Genomic DNA, 20435 nt, shown 5'->3' on the forward strand with positions numbered 1-20435 from the left:
TTGCCTGCATATATATACCTGCCCCTGGAAATTTCCACTACATGCATCTGACGAAGTGAGTATTCACCCACGAAAGCTCATGCTCCAAAACGTCTGTTAGTCTATAAGGTGCCACAGGATTCTTTGCTGCTTTTACAGATCCAGACTAACACGGCTTCCCCTCTGATACTTGACTGCTTGTTATGATTACGGCCTTTTGCTCTAGAACAGCCCTTTTAATGCTGCTAGCCTTCCCTGTGTTAATGTTAAGCTTGACCCTTTTCCCACTGGAGTCACTGGAGTTGAATTAGTCCCATTGTGTGTATGGCATTGTTCTATGGTTTTCCTTCAGACGGCACAACAACAGATCAGCCAGAGTGACTGCACAGAACTGAAATTTGGAACATAAACTTTCAAACATGTTACAAAAAATAGACAAAAATGCATGATCCTAGCCAGCCCTTTCTTCTCTTCTATTTAATTTTGCAGAGACTATACCTCTGTTAATAGAAAAGTATTGTGTGGTGGGGGAGAAGGTTGGAGACAATGAGTTCCACAAATATATATATATAATTTGTGGTTTTTTTTCTACTTACAGGTATGATTTTACCCACTATAGGTGTGTACCTTTACGATGGCCAAATCCAATAACAAAACGGACAAAGTGGACACACCCTTTGAAAGAAGATATGCTGTTTTTCGTCCTATAAACATCTGGAAGAGATGAGATTTGTGAGTTTGGAGCCTACTGTAGTCAGTTATCACGGGGGGGTAGAGTTTCAACTAGAGAGCGCCAGACTTCAACTCTCGCACTACCACTGGTTTAAAGTGAAACCCATTGTCTTCCCTTCCCCCTCCCCTCCCACCCCCCAGCTTCTAGGTTAGCTAAAGGTCGCCTTTACTGTTGAATAAACGTCGCTCGTTGGCTACCCCCTGAGGTCACAGTCGCAGTCTTCCAACATTTATCCGCTCCGCGAGCCCTGCCTTTTGCTTTGGCTTAGGTGAAGTGCGGGTGTTTAGTCTGTTGTCTTCATGATAGCGGCGTATGCAAGTCCTCACGGAATAAAAGCTTTACTCGGTGTAATCTTTTTTTATGAGGAATCTTCCCCCCGAGCCCAGGGCGCTGGAGTGGCAAGAGTTAAAGGGAGGTGCTTGGGAAATTGGATGCTAATGAAGTCTAAGGAATGTTCAATATTAACATTCCTCCAGGCTTGGAGAGGAGGTCAGTCCCCACTACTGGGACAGGAAACTCCTCTGCTCCCTGCCTGGCCCTTGCGAGCCGCCCAGCTCTAGGGAGGGTGGCCTTCTCAAGTGCAGCTCCGCGCCGTCTCTTAGGTAATGCAGCTGACTACTCACGGGCCCATCTAACCAGCCAAGCCCCACGTTGGAGAGAGCGTGCCCGGCCTTTGACACAGGCGGGCGGACGTACAGAATGAGTGGGGCGGGAAGCTGTAGCTCTCTGCAGCCAGGGGTGGAGAGTGCAGAGAACCGGGCTCTGGAAGAGCCCTTCAGGGTGCAAACGTGACCCTACCTAGCTAGTAGCGAAGGCGTCCGGGGGCAACGTGCACTCTGCAAGTGGGGGGCGCCTGCTGCAAGGCAGAACAGTGCTGGCCATGGCGCCTGGGCGCTGAGGAGAGGGGGGTACAGGCACTGGGAGCTAAGGGAGCCCCTGTGCGGTGCGCGGGGCTGCTCCCCCGGCCCTCGCTGTCTCACTCTCTCTCTTGCAGATGCGGCTGGAGATGCTGCGGTGGGCTCGCTGCTGCTGCTGGCTGAGCGTTTGCCTCTCGCTGCTGTGTGGTGGCGGCGCTAGCGATCCGGCCAGACAGCAGTGCCTGGGGCCCCGCTGCTCGGGCAGAGCCAGCCGCCCGTCCCGCTCCTTCCCTCACACCGCCACGCCCGCCCGCGGCAAACAGGAGCCGAGCGCCGCGCACACTGCCCCTCTCCCCGCCTTCCCCTCCAGGAGCGCCGCCGAGCCCAGCCCGGAGCTCCCTGCCCCGGCCGCTAGGGGCGCCGGGGAGAGCTGCCTGGGAGCGGACTGCGCCGCCCGGGCCCCCAACGGCACCAGCCGGGACTGCAAGGGCGTTGAATGCAAACTGCCCCTGCGGCTCCGCCACAGGTCCCGGCCGGGCAGCGGGGCTCCGTGCGCCCAGCAGGGAGAGGCCTGCCCGGAGCCTGCCCTGCTCAGAGAGGCGGAGCGAGCCGCCCAGTTCCTCGCTGAAGACTTCGCCTACCCGGCCTCGGAGCTGGGCGTGCAGCTCACCTGCGACCTCAGCCCAGGTGGGTGCTGGCTTCCGAGCGGGCGGGCAGGGTGGAGCTGGGAGAGCCAGCCCCAAGGGGGTGTATGTGCGCCGGCCCCTGCGGCCCCCGTGCTGAGGAGCCCGGGAGTGCCACCAGCACAGTGACTTGGCCTGGGGCCTGCATAGGGTAGGGCCGGGAGCCCAAGTGCCTGTCTCCAGGTTAACACCCAGCATTTGGCGCCTACCTCTCAGCTAGCCAGGGTCCAAGCTCCGCATTTCCTTCAGTGCCCCTTAGGATTGGAGGTGCCAGAAATGAGACACCTAGGGCCTGAATTTCAGAAGTGCTGGGCCTGGGTGCCCACAGCTCCACTTGGAGTCTGTAGGGAGCTGAAGGTCCTCAGCACCTCTGGAATTCAGGCCCAAAGTGTGGGGCTGGCTGCCCCAAATTCATGGCCACTTGAAAATTTGGGCCCAAATTTGTGGCCCTAGTCTTTAAACGGGGGGCAGGAACTATGTCTCTTTCCCCCCTCCCCACACTCAAATAAGGGAAGCAACAAAGGAGCAGACAAGGAAGCCTGACAAAATAGGAGATCAAACGTTTTTTTACCAAGTGTAAATGTTTTCTATTTAGCTTCACAATCTGGTATTTCTGATGTCTGTAATTTCCAGCAAGGCCAGACAGGGTTTCAATAGGATGAAAATACATCTACATCCCGAAGGAATGACTTGGTAATCGGGCACGGTTACTGTTGCCCACCAGAATCCTACGGACATTGACAAACTAATAATAACTGGTAACTCATTTAGAGAGTGGAAGGATTCCAGGAGCACTTTACAACTATATTATTTAAAACACCATCATGAAAAGTCAACCACTTCTAAGGTGGAATTTGTCAATTTTTTAATGGTGGACAGCATCTTAGTATGAAGATGAAGTATGTTATATCCAATTGAAACTGCAGGGCAAATTTGGGCCAGCAGAATGCAATTTAGAATCAGTCCAGGATCTCTGGGCTTATATCTCTCCTGCAGTAAAAAAGCATCATGAGGTCTTTAATGGCCACAAAATAATAAAGAACTTGATTAATGTCTCACCTGAGGGATCTAAAAATAGGGTAGACTGATTTATTTTTGTTACATGTTTTTTTTTGTCAAGATTAATGGAAATTAGGAATTCTGTGTGTCAAGCTCCTGTGGAAAATCAAAGGGCTGAGACTAGGATGGTACATTTTTGGAGATGCATCTGAACAATTTCTGGGCATTCTTATTGGACATATTATGGTTAATAGCAGTCTTGAGTTGTGGAACCCCCTTATTCGTAGTCACATATTGAAATCATATCTTGACACCAACTGTTCAATGAAGAGTCTTAATTTGATGGGAAAAAAGGATATTTCAGCAAACCTCTTTGACCTATGTAAAGATGCAACATTTTGAGAATCCTATTGACAAACTTTAATTTACTTTATTTTTTTATTTTAAATACAAACTTTTCATCTGTCAAAGAGCTTAATTATACTTTCTGTTGTCCTAACATTGTTCACTAGCAGTACCAAGCATAAAGTGTAGTGATGGGGCAGAGTTTAGGTCTATTGCAACTACATCTGGTGGGAAGAAAGGATATGATCACTCATTACACACATGCATCCTGTGATAGCACTGGTTTTGACTGGATTATAGCAACTGTCACTGTCATGAGAAGGGAGGGCACAAAGGGTCAAAATAGTGTTTCCCAGGATAAAGGCAATGGGCCAGATTCTTCTCCACTGATACTGGTGTAAAATCAAGAGCAATTCCACTCAAGTAATTTGACTCATACTCATGTAAAACCATAGTAAGTGAGAAGAAAATGTGGCCTAGAGGGTTTCTCAGGTCTCATTTATATCAGCTAAGTGCATAAACAGTATTGTTTGTTGTGGATTTTTCAGCAAAATATTCCAATTCATTGAAACATTCCTGCCAGTAGTTCCAGTATCAGTTTCAATGAAATATTGTCAGGTCCAGGATAGCATTTCTAGTCACACCCAGGGAGATACCCTCCTGCCTCAGAATAATAAGGTGATCAGGGTACTCCTCTGGGATGTCTAGGTTCAAGTTTCTGCTCTTTCTGATTCAGAGAATGGAACTTGAATGTGGTCTCCCAATTCCTAGGTGGGTGTCCTAGCCCTGAGGCTACAGTCAGTCTTGCTCTGGCCCAATGAATATGCACAGTGGAGGATCTCCCGCAGGAGAGACTGAGAGAACTCCACCCCAGAATAGCCAGTAATTTGGTGGTTAGGGATTTCACAGACCCAAATCCCTGCTCTGGATGAGTAATCTGGAACTTGAATCCAGATTCAAGTCCCTGTGCCTAACGCCAGGACAAGGTTTGTGGCTGTTAATTCTGAGTGGAGCAGGGCTTAAGCCCCACCTCTCTCAGCATTTTCTGCCTTACAGTTTCAGCATCTCACTGATCAGCTTGTTGGCTCCTGTGAATTCCAGTCTTCGGCACCTCTCTCTCCCCATGCATTGTACAGGGAGTCTTGGCACCTAACTCAGGGCTGTGGATCCTGCTAGGCAGCATGATGCCTAGAAGTTAAGTATGACAATGCTGACCATTGTAGCACCTCAGTCCCTTTAGTCCTTAGCGGCTCCAGCCACACAGGCAAAATGTTTTTGATGATGGCTCCTGGGCTATAGAATTCACTCCCTCAATCAGATCCTGATAAACTGCCAATCTGGATTTTTTAGGGAAGAGGTTATCAACCTTTTTCTTTCTGAGACTCCCCCCTCCCCCAACATGCTATAAAAATTCTGTGGCCCACCTGTGCCACAACAACTGTTTTTAAGTAGATTATAAACCAGGGCTGGTGTTAGGGGGTAACAAGCAGAGCAATTGCTCAGGACTCCATGCCACAGGGGCCCTCGCAAAGCTAAGTTGCTATGGGCTTCGGCTTCAGCCCCAGGCAGCGGGGATTGGAATTCGGCCTTCTGCCCTGGGCCGCAGTGAGTCTAATGCTGACTCTGCTCTCTGGTTTATGTTGGCGGACCCCCTGAAACCTGTTTGTGGCCCCCCAGGGGTCCCTGGACCCCTGGTTGAGAACTGCAGTTTTAGGGCACATTTTTGGTGAAGCATTTGTTTGGACTATGAATTATCTCTGGCAAGGCTTGGTCGGTTGGAGTGTTACAGGGAGTGTGTGCAGGACTGGTGCTAGGGGTTTTAGCGCCCTAGGCGCACAGCAATTTCGCCGCCCCGCACCCTGGTCCTGCGGCTCCGGTGGAGCTGCCGCAGTGGTGCCTGCGGAGGGTCCGCTGGTCCGCGGCTCCGGTGGAGCTGCCGCAGTGGTGCCTGCGGGAGGTCCACCGGAGCCGCGGGAGCAGCCGACCGTCCGCAGGCACGACTGCGGCAGCTCCACCGGAGCCGTGGACCAGCGGACCTTCCGCAGGCACGACTGCGGCAGCTCCACCGGAGCCACCTACTGCCCCCTCCGGCAAAATGCCACCCACCAATAATCCTGGCGCCCTAGGCGATTGCCTAGGCTGCCTAAATGGAAGCGCTGGCCCTGAGTGTGTGAGAAGATTCTTTGGGCTAACATGGGCAGTTTAAGATGTTTTTAATACCCTTTGGTCCTCTAGAATTTTGTTAACCTCTTGAGCATATTGGAAAAACCTGGACTTTGGTGAAGACAGTAGGCTGAGGAATGAAGGGATAGGATAGGTTTAATGTGAGGATTATAGTTGAAGGTAGATTTTATATGTACTGTACAAAGAGAGGACAAAAAGATAGATTGTAAGCTCTGTGTGGTAGAGACTAAGTATAAGTTGAGACAACAGATACAGACAGATTGGGGAATACAAAGAAACAATGAGACAGTATTGGTCAGCAAGATAGGCTGTGGTCTCAGCATGCTAGCTGCGTAATTCTTCTTAAGAGTTTTGTGTGCATGTAAAGCACCTTGAGACTTGGAAGAGTGCTGAAAAATGAAAATAAAATGATTGATATATGCCTGGTGATGAGGGAATAAAATAATTAAATATAAGAAAATCTAGTAACCGTAAATGAAATCCAGCCACTGCCTCTTGCAGTGTTCGACACTTGATGTTTCCAGGTAATGTTAACACAATTCCATACTGTACGCTCTGCATGGTGATGTTAATGTCTTTCCTGCTCCTCAGTGGTGGTGAACTTATGTCCTGAAGCCTGAGGCTTGATTTTCCCCCTACTTTAGCATGTATGGCTGTAAATGTTGTTCATAAAACTGAGCAGCCTCGTTATATTGAATTAAAGCAATGCACATATTTATCAATATAAGAATTGGTCCTGCGCTCATGCTTTGCATTCAGTGGAACTACTTGCATAAAGTTACTTGTGTGTGAGTGTATTTGGGATCAGGCCCGTAGTTCTTGAGTATGGGAGTATTGAAACAAGATATTGATAAGAGAAGTTTTGTATTTTTAATAAATACATAAAACATAGTAGATTAGTTAAAATTCTACTATTAGACGTGAAGGGCTAGCAAGAGAGGATTATTGCATTAGAAAATCTTACTCATTTTTTTCTATTGTAATATAAATTAGGGCTGTCCATTGCAGTAAACTCATGCGATTAACTCCAAAAATGTTACCACGATTAAAAAAATCGCGAATAATTGTACTTTTAATTGCACTGTTAAACAATAGAGTACCAATTGAAATGTAGTAAATATTTTTTGATGTTTTTCTACATTTTCAAGTATTTCAGTTATATCATAGAATACAAAGTGTACAGTGCTCACTTTATTTTGTTATTTTTTATTACAAATATTTGCACTTTAAAAATGATAAAATAAATAGTATTTTTCAATTCACCTCATACAAGTACTGTAGTGCAATCTCTTTATCATGAAAGCGCAACTTACAAATTTAGGGGTTTTTTTGTTACACAACTGCACTCAAAAAACAAAACAGTGTAAAACTTACGAGCCAAAAGTGTCATGTAAATGCTTGTTCTCACTTTCAGGTGACATTGTAAATAAGAAGCGGGCAGCATTATGTCCCATAAGTGTAAACAAACTTGTTTGTCTGAGTAATTGGCTGAATAAGAAGTAGGACTGAGTGGACTTTTAGGATCTTAAGTTTTACATTGTTTTGTTTTTTGAGTGCAGTTATGTAAAAAGTCAATTATCATTTGATTATGAGTATAAATCTAAAGAGGTTTTAATTTTTGCTTGTTCACACAAGTATCAAGATTCATATATTTAAGGACATAAAAACATAAGAGACCAAAGATCCATATAGCCCAGTATCCTGTCTTCCGACAGTGGCCAATGCCAGGTGCCCCAGAGGGAATGAACAGAACAGGTAATCATAAAGTGATCCATCCTGTGTTACCCATTCCTAACTTCTGGCAAAAAAATGCTAGGGACACCATCTCTAAGCACTATTTATAGGATAGATACAGGGAAATTGCATTGTACGTGGGGGCTAGGTTCTGTAGTCAGCGCATAAAACGAAAATCACATGTAGTCAAACGCTCATTGAGTGGAATGGCGGGCGGAATCACGCGCACTACAGGTACAGTATTTAAACTGTTACTTTTCTCTTTTTGTTTTTTGTTTTTGCCGAGCGCGTATAGTTAAAATCACATAAGTTAAATGTGCCTATGATGCAACTCCACTGTATGTGAGAAGGTTATTTCTTACATTTAAATCTTCAATCATTAAAAGAAGATCTGATCGAATTTTGAATGTCGTTGAGGAGATAATATAATCTGGAAAATTATTTTTTTTGTCAGGAAAAGTAATAGACTGTTTGTATTTCAGGAGAAAATGAAGTTCCATCTGAAGATGCACTAGTATTACAACTGCAGCTTGCAAAAGGCCAAGATAAATTTGTTGAAATGTTAAAAAGCCAACAGAAGATAATTGTGGATTTGCAACAAAAACTTGCTGAACAACAGAGCACGTTAGTTAGCCAGCAACGAGAAATTCTTGAACAACAAAGAAAAATGTATGAGCAAATGCATCTGATAAAAGTCCAGTATGGCATGCTTTTCGACACAGTGAAACAAATGTCATTTCAGAGTTTGCATGAGGATATTCAACATTATTTTGAAACCCAGCTTCAAGGACTTCAGAATCAGGTCAGAAGTCATCTCCAGAAGTCATACTCTGTACAGAAAGTAGAAGTTGATGCAAAAGTGATTGATGTTAGGGAGTCTTTGCTGGACTGCGGCCTTTGTAAAAGTGATGAATTTTGCAATTTCCAAAAGACACCATCACAGTGTGAAAAATGCACCTTGTGCCCTGCTGGTTTTTTCCAAATGTCTGAATGTTCTGCAAACGCTGATCGGATTTGCCAGGTGAAATATTATTCTGTGTATTTTAATAAGTAGATCAAGCATTTTGTCAGGCAAACGAGGATACTGTGCTGAGACTGAGGCTATTGAGAGAGAGCAGGGAGAGAGCTCCTACTCTGAGTGTAAGTTTTCTATGCCATGCTAAGTTTAGGATTCTTAGGTTCGCTGTGTTAACAGTGAGGTATTTGCTTTAAGAAATGTATTTAGCAGCAGTTCATTGTCTCTTAACGCCAACAGCATTCTAGGTGTTTTAGAAACAGATATGAAAACAAGGCCCTTGTCCCAGAGAGCTTAAAATTTGAATAGCTGTTGTATGAACATTGGAGGTGACATGAGAACAGTGATAAATATGCTTGGATCAATATATCATAGAGTATCAGGATTGGAAGGGACCTCAGGAGGTCATCTAGCCAGTCCCATGCTCAAAACAGGACCAATCCCCAGACAGATTTTTGCCCCAGATCCCTAAATGGCCCTCTCAAGGACTGAACTCACAACCCTAGGTTTAGCAGGCAAATGCTCAAACCACTGAGCTATTCCTCTCTATGCATCTCTTTTCCAATAACTTAAAGTATTGAGTTGTGGTTTATGGGCCTTAGGGAAACGTATTTTAAGGAGGGACTTGGAGAAGAGAGTGGAAACAGCAGGTCACAGAGGTGGTTCCAGCCATATAAGCAGGCATGAAAAGTCCCAGAGTTGAGAACTGAAGAGGGACATGGTTTGGATTGTTCGACATGCAACTTCCGCAGAGCTTAAGTGGGTGAGGAGGTCTGTGAAAGGAGACCAGGGCAGAGAGGTAAGTAGGAGTTAGGTTACAAAGGGCTTTGAAGGCATGGAGAGAGTTTAAAGATAATGTAGCTGGTATAGGAAAGGAAGGGAGAAAACTGAGAAGAGGCTAGACACACTCAGTGCCAGGTACACAGTAAATGACTGTAGTGGCAGCATTCTGGATATGTGGAAAGGATGGTGTGATGGATGGCCAGAAAGAAGGAGGTTTCCATAATCAAAGAAAGAAATAATCAGAGCTTAGACAACAGTTTTGGTGGGGGTTGGGGGACGAGAGAGGGATGGTTGAGTTCTGGAGAAATGACATGATTCAGTGAGACCATCAATATGAGGAAAGAAGAGAAAAAGAAGATGGGAAAATGACACTGTTTGAGGACCTGAGGGACGGGAAGATGATGGAAATTCAGACTGACTGAGATTAGGGAATAGCGTGGAGGTAAAGGGAAGCTAGTGGAGGAGGATGGAGCAGAGTGTGTCAGAAATTGGAGGCTGATGGCTCAGAACACAGAAGGAGTGTGAGACAGCAGGGAATTCTGGGAGAGGAGGATATGGTCAGGGAGAGAGAGAATTTGAATCCTCAGAAGTTTATTTTACAAAACCAGTACAGGTAAGTGGCTGTCAGTTTACAAACCTGACTTGGTTTAACTGGATGCTTTATATAATTGAACTAAAATGTTTTTCCTTTGGCGTTCCAGGTAAGTGTTTTCCTGTTTCAAAGCTTCCATATTAGCCATTTCATTAAAAGTGAAATGAATATGATTCTTGTGATTTGTAGGACAGAGACGAATGCATTGAATCTCCCAGCATTTGTGGTGAGAGAATAAAATGCCTGAATACTCCAGGTAAGTTCCTACCTTTCTGTGACTAAGCACATCTTCAGTGACAGAACAGGAAGGCAATTAAGAGCACTATGCTGCTAGGTGCTGGGTCCTGAAGTGCTTAGGATGCTAGAATCAATGAAAGTCAAAGGCACCCGGCACAGAGAGGTAGGCTGTAAGAATGAAAACTAATCTTGGGAGACCAATAACACTCTTCACAGCCTCTGGTGCTTTCCTTCTGTTTGGCTTTTTAATTCCCATGCTGCCTATGGGCTTGACACTCTTCTCGCACTGGTGTAAATTAGGAGTAACACCATTGAAATCAATGGCATTACCCCTGCTGGCCAACTGGCATGGAAGGATAATCGAGTCATTTATCTCTTGCAGTTGCTTATCTTTTTTTTTTTTTTTTTTTAAACTATATACTCATTCATAAGCCAGATTTTTTCAGTAAAAAGGGGAAGCACCAGAGAAGGGGGTCAGCTTATGAACGGGTATAGAGAGGGAGAGGTGGAACACCACCCCTCTCCCCAACAGCGGGAGCAAGGACAGGCAGCACAGCCAGCAGAGCCAGAAGGGAAGAGGCTTCCGCCTCTCCCCCCACCCGCCCCCCCCGCCGGCCTCCAAAGCAGCTGCAGCTCTGGGGCTGTCTGGCTGCAGCTGTACCGCTCGGCCCCGCCCCCCAGAGCAGTCTGTGGTCTTGCCACCTGGCCCACCGGAGCACAATGCAGCCATGCTCCCCAGTCTGGCTAACCAGAGCAGGCTGCAGGTGTGCTGCCCAACCTGCCGGAGCAGCTCCAGCCAGGCCAGAGACATCCTCCCCTGGCCCTCCCTAGATGAGGTGGGAAGGGATGGGGAGAGTGTGGGGGTCCTGGGCTAGGGGTGGGGTCATGTGCGGAGTGGTCACAGGGGTTACTCCCCTGACCTCCAGGTTCTCCCCCCTTAAAACATTTCTCTACCAATTGCTGTTCCAGCCCATCAGGGTAAGCAGCTGGCACGCTGGAACACTTTGTTTGCTTAGGTTTACCACCCAGCCTGCAGACGCTCGAGGTAAACAAACCATCTCGGCCCACCAGTGGCTTTTCCTGATGGCCTGGAAGCCAAAGTTTGCTGACCCCTGAATTATAGGGTCGGCTCATGAATGGGTCATACAAATTTTCCATCTTGAGAGGGGGAGGAGTGTCGGTTTATAAACGAACTGGCTTATGATCGAGAATATACGGTAATCTGTGTATTTATATAGCTCCCCCCTCTGCAATATCTGAAGCGCCTTGTAACGATAGTATTGTCTAGTATTGAGATGTGAAGCCCCAGTTTTCACCTCCAGTTTCTTAGGATGGCATGTTCAAAAGCGCCAGAGTGACTCAGAACCATAAGTTCTGTTACACTTCTCCACCCCAGCTTTGGCCTGACACACCTACCTTAGGTGGCCCTTTGCCAATCAATGTGGTAGTCGGGCCCACAAGTATGAAGTTAACAGACACAATGAGCATGCTAAATCAGCAAGGAGGGTTCTTTTTTACCTGTCAGCCAGGCAAGAACTAAAAGGAACTACATGGACAGAATACAGTGTTTCACTGGTTATGAGCTCTGCTATTGGACAGTCAGTCAAGGAGATGAGAAGGGTCCTGCAGGTTAAAGAATGTCCTTTCTCTGGCACTCCCTTGCCTTTCCACCCAAACTCCATACCCCGCCTACACAAAACTGTATAAAGCTAAAGTCTAAAAACTTGCTTAAATATATATTAAAAAAATTTTAAGAAGCAAACTACATTTAAGAAAAAAATCCTTTTCTACAATATAAACCACTTTTAGAAGGAATGAATGTACAGTAACTCCTCTCTTAAAGTCGTCCTGGTTAACCTTGTTTCATTGTTAGGTTGCTGGTCTATTAGAGAACATGCTTGATTAAAGTTGTGCAATGCTCCCTTATAACGTTGTTTAGCAGCCGCCTGCTTTGTCCATTGCTTGCAGAAAGAGCAGCCCGTTGGAGCGAGCTAGTGGGGGCCTGGAACCAGAGTGGACCAGCAGCCTCCCATCAGCTTGCCATTCCCCTAAGTTCCCTAACGTGCACTGGGGGCTGGGATCCCTGCGGCTCCCCTTTCCCACTCTGTCTGGGTGCAGCGTGAATGCAGTGGGGTATTGAGGCTGTAGTGCTTAACCCATGCTTGGAATCAAGGGTTCTCTGACAATGTTGAATAACCTGCTTTTGCTTTGTTAGTGTCAAATGGCTCAGAAGGTTGCCTGTGACTAAAACTGCCTACTTCCTACAAACAGGTGGCTTCCGATGCCTTGGAATTGCTGAAAAAGATGCAGCCTTGGGACTGTGTGGAGAGGACTATTTCTTTAATAAAGAAATGCAGGAATGCCAGGCTTGTTCAGAGTGTGAGGATGGAATAGTAGCTTTCCCTTGCTCACCAGTCGCTGACACTGTTTGTTCAGGAGCCAGCGAGAACAAGCTTTCTGAATCGTGGGCTGCAAACGTTATTTTACCCTCAGCAAAGTCTGGCACTTCTCAGATCTACTCTGGTTTAAACTTGAAGATAAAGGGAAAGCTTCACTGTGAAGTTGTAACTGTTGAAGATAACAGCCTGGTATTCAGGCAACATGGTTTGATGTGGACTGACCTCAATTTTGCTGTAAAGCACAACTGCAGAAACTTTCTCCAGCTGTCCTTGAAATTAAATGACACAGACGAAGGCTGTGAACTGAGTGGTGTTCGTATCGAACAACCAGAAGGAAAATATTTTCAGAGCACCAGTTTAAGCAGCGCGGCAGAAGTGGAACCAAGCCAAACTCTCTCTCTCTTTCTGAAGAGTCCAAATCAATTCTGCAACCAAAGTAAAGACTTAAATATTTATGACCTTAATACTCCTCTCAGTTTGTTTTGGTTGTCCCATGATACAGGTGCAGTGGCTATGAGTGCACAGATGTCAACTGCAATGCACTATCAAACTAACTATCAACCTACTTTTAAAGTTATTTCCATTTCTGACCCTTACATGCTAAGTTTGTCTCACGATGGCAGAGCTATAAAGTTCACTGAAACAGGTGTTATAAAATTTGTTTTTCACCAAGCACTCTATTCCATGGGCCATACATGTGTTCGTGAAGGCTTTTCCTTGGTTTCTTATATCAATAGGAATGGTACTAACCAAGAATTAATGAACATGTATAAATCTGGTGTAAATTACAGAGACACATCAATATCTGCTTCTGGGGCCACAAAAGTCAACAGTGGGGATCTGCTTAGCTTTGAGATCCTTTCTCCAGCTCAATGTAACGTTCGATATTTTGGAGACAGCTCTGGAATTAGTATGCTTAGCCTCATCTGGATCCCATCTGCAGTTTCCACTGCCATCTCAGCCACAGTCTCTGTTACACGACTGCCTACAGGAGCTGTCAGAAACAAATTACTGGATTTCACCCAGGTCTCAGCCAGTGAGAAACAAATACAGCTTGTTTCTTCTGGAGAACTTGCTCAGAAGTACTTCAGATTTACTGAAAGGGGAGTTGCTAGCATTGCTTTTAGTTTAAAGCTGATCCACTCATGTAATGTACTTAAAGTGACTCTAAATCATTTGATCAATGATCAGATGCAACCCACAGCAATTGGCCAGCAAATTGGAGGTCAGATGCCTGAGGGAAGTATATGGACCAGTGTGTCCCTCCGCTCTTCTTTCGAAGTGCATAATGGTACATTGATATCCATTTCTCTTGACTGTGTTCGTGGAAGAATCAATCAGATCGCTCATGAACATAGCACCAGTATATCTATTTTATGGATTTCATCTTAGTTACTTTCGAGTGAAGTAAGCCCGAATGGACAGTTTGCAATGGGTTTTGAATTTTGTCATACTACATATGTTCAGAACCATAGATTGTGTGAACATGTACAGAACATTGCATTAAAATATTCTTACCATTTGGAACATTTTAAAAATAATCTTTGGTTGGATTATCATCTAAACAAAAGTAATGGTTCTGCTTTTCCAAAGAGATTGCTCTGTTAACATCTTGGATTGTAGTGTCAGGAGTCCAGCTCAGGCTCTGCTTCTTACAAAGCATTCTCTTGAACTCAGATTTTGCAGGACCTACAAAATATGAGGGAGTTCTGGGTGGAGGTCACAATGTTATTGGAGCTGGGGAGGTTGAGCTACAGCTACCCTTATTTCTGCAGTGCTGCTGGTGGTGGCGGCAGCTTTGCCTTCAGAGCCGGGCACTTGGAGAGTGGTGGCTGCTGGCTGGGATCCCAGCTCGAAAGGCAGCGCCGCTGCCAGCAGCACAGAAGTAAGGGTGGCATGGCATGGTATTGTCACCCTTGCTTCTGCACTGATGCTGGTGAGGCTGCCTTCAAATCGGTATAATGTTAACTCTAATATCAGAATTCTGGACACTTCAAGAGCAAAATCCATTTATAAACAACATTTTGTTCCATGGCCGTGGAGTCCTTGCCCACACAGAGTGGTACTCTTCTCTGTGAGTATTTCCAGTGCAGGTAATTGCAAAGTAAGGTAAGTATGAATAAGCGTGGCAGAATCTGGCCCTTGCAGATAAAGATGGATAAACAGAACCTATTCTAATGCATATATGCAGTCCTGTAGGTTACTACGTTACAGTATGTATGTAACATGCATTAGTTCATTGTAGTAATCTTGTCCATTACAGAAGGGAAATACTTCAGACTTTCTAATGCTGCTTATATATAGGAAAGATAATTTGGTTTATAGCAGACTGCCATTCCTGTGTAATGACATTCTGCTTCGATGTGTGTTCTAAACATTTTGCAACTGTAAAAATTTTATCTGAATATATTTTATTACTTTTACAAAGTTTTTATATTTCTATAGTGTCAAACCTGGAGGGATATCTTAAGTATATTTTAATTTAATACTGTGTTTTTGTGCTTTCTGTTGGTGTTTATGCAGAATACAGTACATTATGAAAACTACATTCGTTTATGGTTTTTTTAAAATCGGGTATCATGTTTCCAAAGATTACCTTGAATTAAAAATATTGTTTGTATTACAATATGTGTTAAGAAAAATTAACACAAATAAAACAGACTGACTTGAATGTTGCTTAATGTCCTATTACCATGATGGGGTGAAATCCTAGCCCCACTGAAATCAATTGGTGTTTTACCATGGTCTCATCCTTGCTTGCCTGTGATTTTAAATTATGTTAGGCCTGTATTTCAAGGGGACATCAGAGTTTTGGGGGTTTTGCATTCTTTCAAATTTAGCTATCTGAATAATTAAAAACTTGTAATTGATGTTATCAAACTGATAAATGCTCTTAATAAATTAATTTATTTTAATCATTGTTACCAAAATATTAATTCAGAGAAGAAACCTGAATATTTATAAGAATAGTTAGGGGCTTGATCCTGCAAGGTGCAGAATACTCTGGCACAGATCCAGCAAGGCACCTATGAATGTGCTCAACCTTAAGCTAAAAGCAGCAAAGAATCCTGTGGCACCTTATAGACTAACAGATGTTTTGGAGCATGAGCTTTCGTGGGTGAATATCCACTTCGTCAGGTGCATGTAGTGGAAATTTCCAGGGGCAGGTACATATATGCAGGCAAGCTAGAGATAATGAGGTAGTTGAGTCAGGGAGGATGAGGCCCTGTTCTAGCAGTTGAGGTGTGAAAACCAAGGGAGGAGAAGCTGGTTTTGTAATTGGCAAGCCATTCAGTCTTTGTTTAATCCTAAAATGATGGTGTCAAATTTGCAGATGATCTGAAGCTCAGCAGTTTCTCTTTGAAGTCTGGTCCTGAAGTTTTTTTGCTGCAGGATGGCCACCTTAAGGTCTGCTATAGTGTGACCAGGGAGGTTGAAGTGTTCTCCTACAGGTTTTTGTATATTGCCATTCCTAATATCTGATTTGTGTCCGTTTTTATCCTTTTCCATAGCGACTGTCCAGTTTGGCCGATGTACATAGCAGAGGGGCATTGCTGGCATATGATGGCATATATTACATTGGTGGATGTGCAGGTGAATGAACCGGTGATGGTGTGGTTGATCTGGTTAGGTCCTGTGATGGTGTCGCTGGTGTAGATATGTGGGCAGAGTTGGCATCGAGGTTTGTTGCATGGATTGGTTCCTGAGCTAGAGTTCCTATGGTGCGGTGTGCAGTTACTGGTGAGAATATGTTTCAGGTTGGCAGGTTGTCTGTGGGCGAGGACTGGCCTGCCACCCAAGGCCTGTGAAAGTGTGGGATCATTGTCCAGGATGGGTTGTAGATCCCTGATGATGCGTTGGAGAGGTTTTAGCTGGGGACTGTATGGGATGGCCAGTGGAGTCCTGTTGGTTTCTTTCTTGGGTTTGTCTTGCAGTAGGAAGCTTCTGGGTACACGTCTGGCTCTGTTGATCTGTTTCCTTATTTCCTCGTGCGGGTATTATAGTTTTGAGAATGCTTGGTGGAGATTTTGTAGGTGTTGGTCTCTGTCTGAGGGGTTAGAGCAGATGCGGTTGTACCTCAGTGCTTGGCTGTAGGCAGTGGATCGTGTGATGTGCCTGGGATGGAAGCTGGAGGTATGAAGGTAGGTATAGCGGTCGGTAGGTTTTCGGTATAGGGTGGTGGTAATGTGACCATCACTTATTTGCACCATGGTGTCTAGGAAGTGGACCTCCCATGTAGATTGGTCCAGGCTGAGGTTGATGATGGGGTGGAAGCTGTTGAAATCGTGGTGGAATTTTTCCAGAGACTCCTTCCCATGGGTCCAGAGGATGAAGATGTCATCAATGTAGTGTAGGTAGAGGAGGGGCGTGAGTGGATGAGAGCTGAGGAAGCGTTGTTCCAGGTCAGCCATAAAAATATTGGCATATTGTGGGGCCATGTGGGTGCCCATAGCTGTGCCACTGATCTGGAGACATATATTGTCCTCAAATTTGAAATAGTTGTGTGTGAGGATAAAGGCACAGAGCTCAGCAGCCAGTTGTGCTGTGGCATCATCAGGGATACTGTCCCTGACAGCTTGTATTCCATCTGTGTGTGGGATGTTCGTGTAGAGAGCCTCTACATCCATGGTGGCTAGGATGGTGTTTTCTGGAAGGTCACCAATGCATTGTAGTTTCCTCAGGAAATCAGTGATGTCACGGAGATAACTGGGAGTGCTGGTGGCATAGGGTCTGAGTAGAGAGTCCACATATCCAGACAGTCCTTCAGTGAGAGTGCCAATGCCGGAAATGACGGGGCGTCCAGGATTTCCGGGTTTGTGGATCTTGGGTAGTAGATAGAATAATCCTGGTCGGGGCTCTAAAGGTATGTTGATTTGTTCCGGTGTTAGTGTAGGGAGTGTCCTGAGTAGATGCTGTAGTTTCTTAGTGTATTCCTCAGTGGGATCTGAGGGAAGTGGCCTGTGGAATTTGGTGTTGGAGAGTTGTCTGGCAGCCTCCTTTTGGTAGTCAGACCTGTCCGTGACGACAGCAGCACCTCCTTTATCAGCCTCTTTTATGATAATGTCAGGGTGGTTTCTGACGCTGTGGATGGCATTGCGTTCTGCACGACTTAGGTTATTAGGCAAGCAATGTTGTTTTTCCACAATTTCTGCCTGTGCACGTCAGCGGAAGCATTCAACGTAGAGGTCCAGACTGTCATTTCGACCCTCAGGAGGAGTCCATGTGGAGTTCTTCTTCTTGTGCTGTTAGTGGGAGGGTACCTGTGTATCTTTGCGCTGTTCAGTGTTGTCCTGAAAGTATTCTTTGAGTCGGAGATGACGAAAGTAGGCTTCCAGATCGCTGCAGAACTGTATCATGTTGGTGGGGGTGGCAGGGCAGAAAGAGAGTCCCCGAGATAGGACAGACTTTTCTTCTGGGCTGAGTATGTAGTTGGATAGATTGACAATATTGCTGGGTGGGTTGGGGGTACCACAGTTGTGGCCCCATGAGGCAGGTAGGAGTTTAGATAGCTTACAGTCCTTTTTCCTTTGTAGAGAGGTGAAGTGAGTAATGTAGATCTCCTGTCTTATTTTAGTGAAGTCGGTTTGTATGGAAGTTTGGTAATTAATGAGAGTCTCCAGGTTGGAGAGCTCTTTTTTGATGTTTTCCTGTTTGCTGAATAGGATGCTGATCAGGTGGTTCCTCAGTTTCTTTGATAGAGTATGGCATAATCTCTCACTGTGGTCTGTGTAGTATGTAGATAGCAGTGGAAGTGACAGGTGTGGGATCCCCAAAGGGACTTCAGCATTGCAAACCTGAGCATTGCAGTGCCTGATTTCTAGTATGCCAGAAAATGACAGGAAGGACACTGTGATTCATAAAACTTGTTAGATGCCTATGCTCCCTGTACAATGAATGAGGAGAGAGAGGCACCTAAGAATGCAACCCACAAAAGCCAGCATGCTGGGCAGGGAGCCTCGTAAGTAAGCCAATAGGAGATGCAGAGGTGAGAGTGTGTGCTAAGCCCTGCCCCTCTCTGATAGGCACCATCCTGTTACCCGGACTTAGGCGCCTAGCTCTACTTAGCCATTTGTGAGTAGGAACCCACTGTACCTGCAATAGGCTGCTAAATCAATTCTTGAGGGAATGAATTAGGTACCTGCCTCACTTAACATCAAAAGGGAAGGGAGGAGTTGGTGCCCATCTTCTAACTGTTAGCCTAGTGGTTAGAGTACTAGGTTCAATTCCCCTCTCTCTGCTAAACTGAGAGAGAGGATTTGAACAGGAGTCTTCCACTCCCAGGTGAGTGCTCTAACCCAGAGACTCTCAACCTTTCAAGACTGCTGTACCCCTTTTCAGGAGTCTGATTTGTCTTGCATATCCCAATTTTCACCTCGCTTAAAAACTACTTGCTTACAAAATCACACATAAAAATACAAAAATGTCACAGCACACTATTACTGAAAATTGCTTACTTTTTTTTACCATATCATTATAAAATAAATCAATAGGAATACAAATATTGTACTTACATTTCAGTTTATAGTATACAGAGCAGTATAAACAAGTCGTATGAAATTTTAGTTTGTACTGACTTTGCTCGTGCTTTTCATGTAGCTTGTTGTAAAACTAGGCAAATATTTAGATGAGGTGATGTACCCCCTGAAGGACCTCTATGTACTCCCAGGAGTACATGTACCCTTGATTGAGAACCACTGCTCTAACCAGTGAGTTATGGGAGATTCTGGTATGGGATCTCTCCTGTTTGAAGCTGTTCCAGTTTGGATAAATACTAAGTCGTTGGAACAGCTTCAACAGGAGAGACCCCCATACCAGAATCTCCCATAGCTCACTGGTTAGAGCACTCCCCGGGGAGATAGGATTTGAACAGGGGTCTCCCTTCTCTCAGAGCCTAAAACCTAAGCAGCTAGGAAACTGTTAAAAGTTGAAAGTTTGCATGCTGAGGGAGTTTAGGCACCTATAGGCTTAGCAGCCAGGTGAGAGTTTCATGGATTGTAGTGGTGCTGTGCATGGGGACTCATGTGCCTACGTTGCTTTGTGGATTGCACCCTCGGACTACTTGCGTGTTGAAAGGTAAGTACATGGTTGAGCCACTCTTGAATTAGACTGTGGAGCAACACCAGCAAAGTCCCAGTCTCAGATTTTCCACAGAAATGTACATCTTGTACTACCCAGCTCTCTCCTGGACAATTCAAGTTCATATAAAGATAGTCATTAATAGAAAATGATATGCACAAATCCTGTTATCCTAAATGGAGTTTCCCAAACACTTCAATCCAAACACAATGGTTTAGATAAAACCACAAAACAAATTTATTAACTCCAGAAGATAGATTTTTAAGTGACAAGTAATGAGGCATAAGTCAGAATTGGTTACAAGAAAATAAAAGTAAAATACAACTAATGCCTAAATTAACAAGTGAAGTGAATTCAAAGCAGCAGTCTCTCTCACTATGTTTCACCAGTCTTACTGGCTGAATTTTTTTCAGTCAGGATCTCTTTCCACCCTCCCCCCCAGTAGAGATGGAGGGAGAAATTATTTGGAGCATTTGCCCTTCCTTCTTACGTTTTTTCTCTTCTTTGAGAATCATTTCCAGCTGAGGTTCATGAGATACAGTCGGTGTGGATGGGACCTCTCAGCTTCTTTCTTTGTCAAGATGTAGATTTTTTGCCCACCTCCTTTTTCCTACCGAAGAATGGCCACTTAATAAAGTGAAAGCCCATTTGACTTTGTTGACGCTTGGCTGAGACTTTGGCTAGCCTTTTGTCTCAGGGAAACTGGTTTGTGACTGCTCCACAGACATGGAACATGTTTTAGTAATATCATACAGAGGACTCAGATAACTTTACATGCAATGTTACCACACATTTTAGCAGAACAATAATGATCAGTA

At 45.0% G+C, this 20435-nt stretch overlaps 1 protein-coding gene across 1 annotated transcript; it reads left to right on the top strand.

Annotated features, from left to right (window-relative positions):
* Window positions 1-1237: 1237 nt before the first annotated feature.
* LOC127044335 (uncharacterized) lies at window positions 1238-15086 on the top strand. The gene is made up of 5 exons (XM_050939051.1): window positions 1238-1314; window positions 1707-2256; window positions 7997-8535; window positions 10094-10160; window positions 12413-15086. The coding sequence occupies exons 2-5, from the start codon at window positions 1707-1709 to the stop codon at window positions 13930-13932; spliced, it is 2676 nt and encodes an 891-aa protein (XP_050795008.1). The 5' UTR covers window positions 1238-1314; the 3' UTR covers window positions 13933-15086.
* Window positions 15087-20435: the final 5349 nt, after the last annotated feature.

This window comes from Gopherus flavomarginatus, chromosome 2, assembly GCF_025201925.1.
Source record: "Gopherus flavomarginatus isolate rGopFla2 chromosome 2, rGopFla2.mat.asm, whole genome shotgun sequence".
NCBI classification, from domain to species: domain Eukaryota; kingdom Metazoa; phylum Chordata; order Testudines; family Testudinidae; genus Gopherus; species Gopherus flavomarginatus.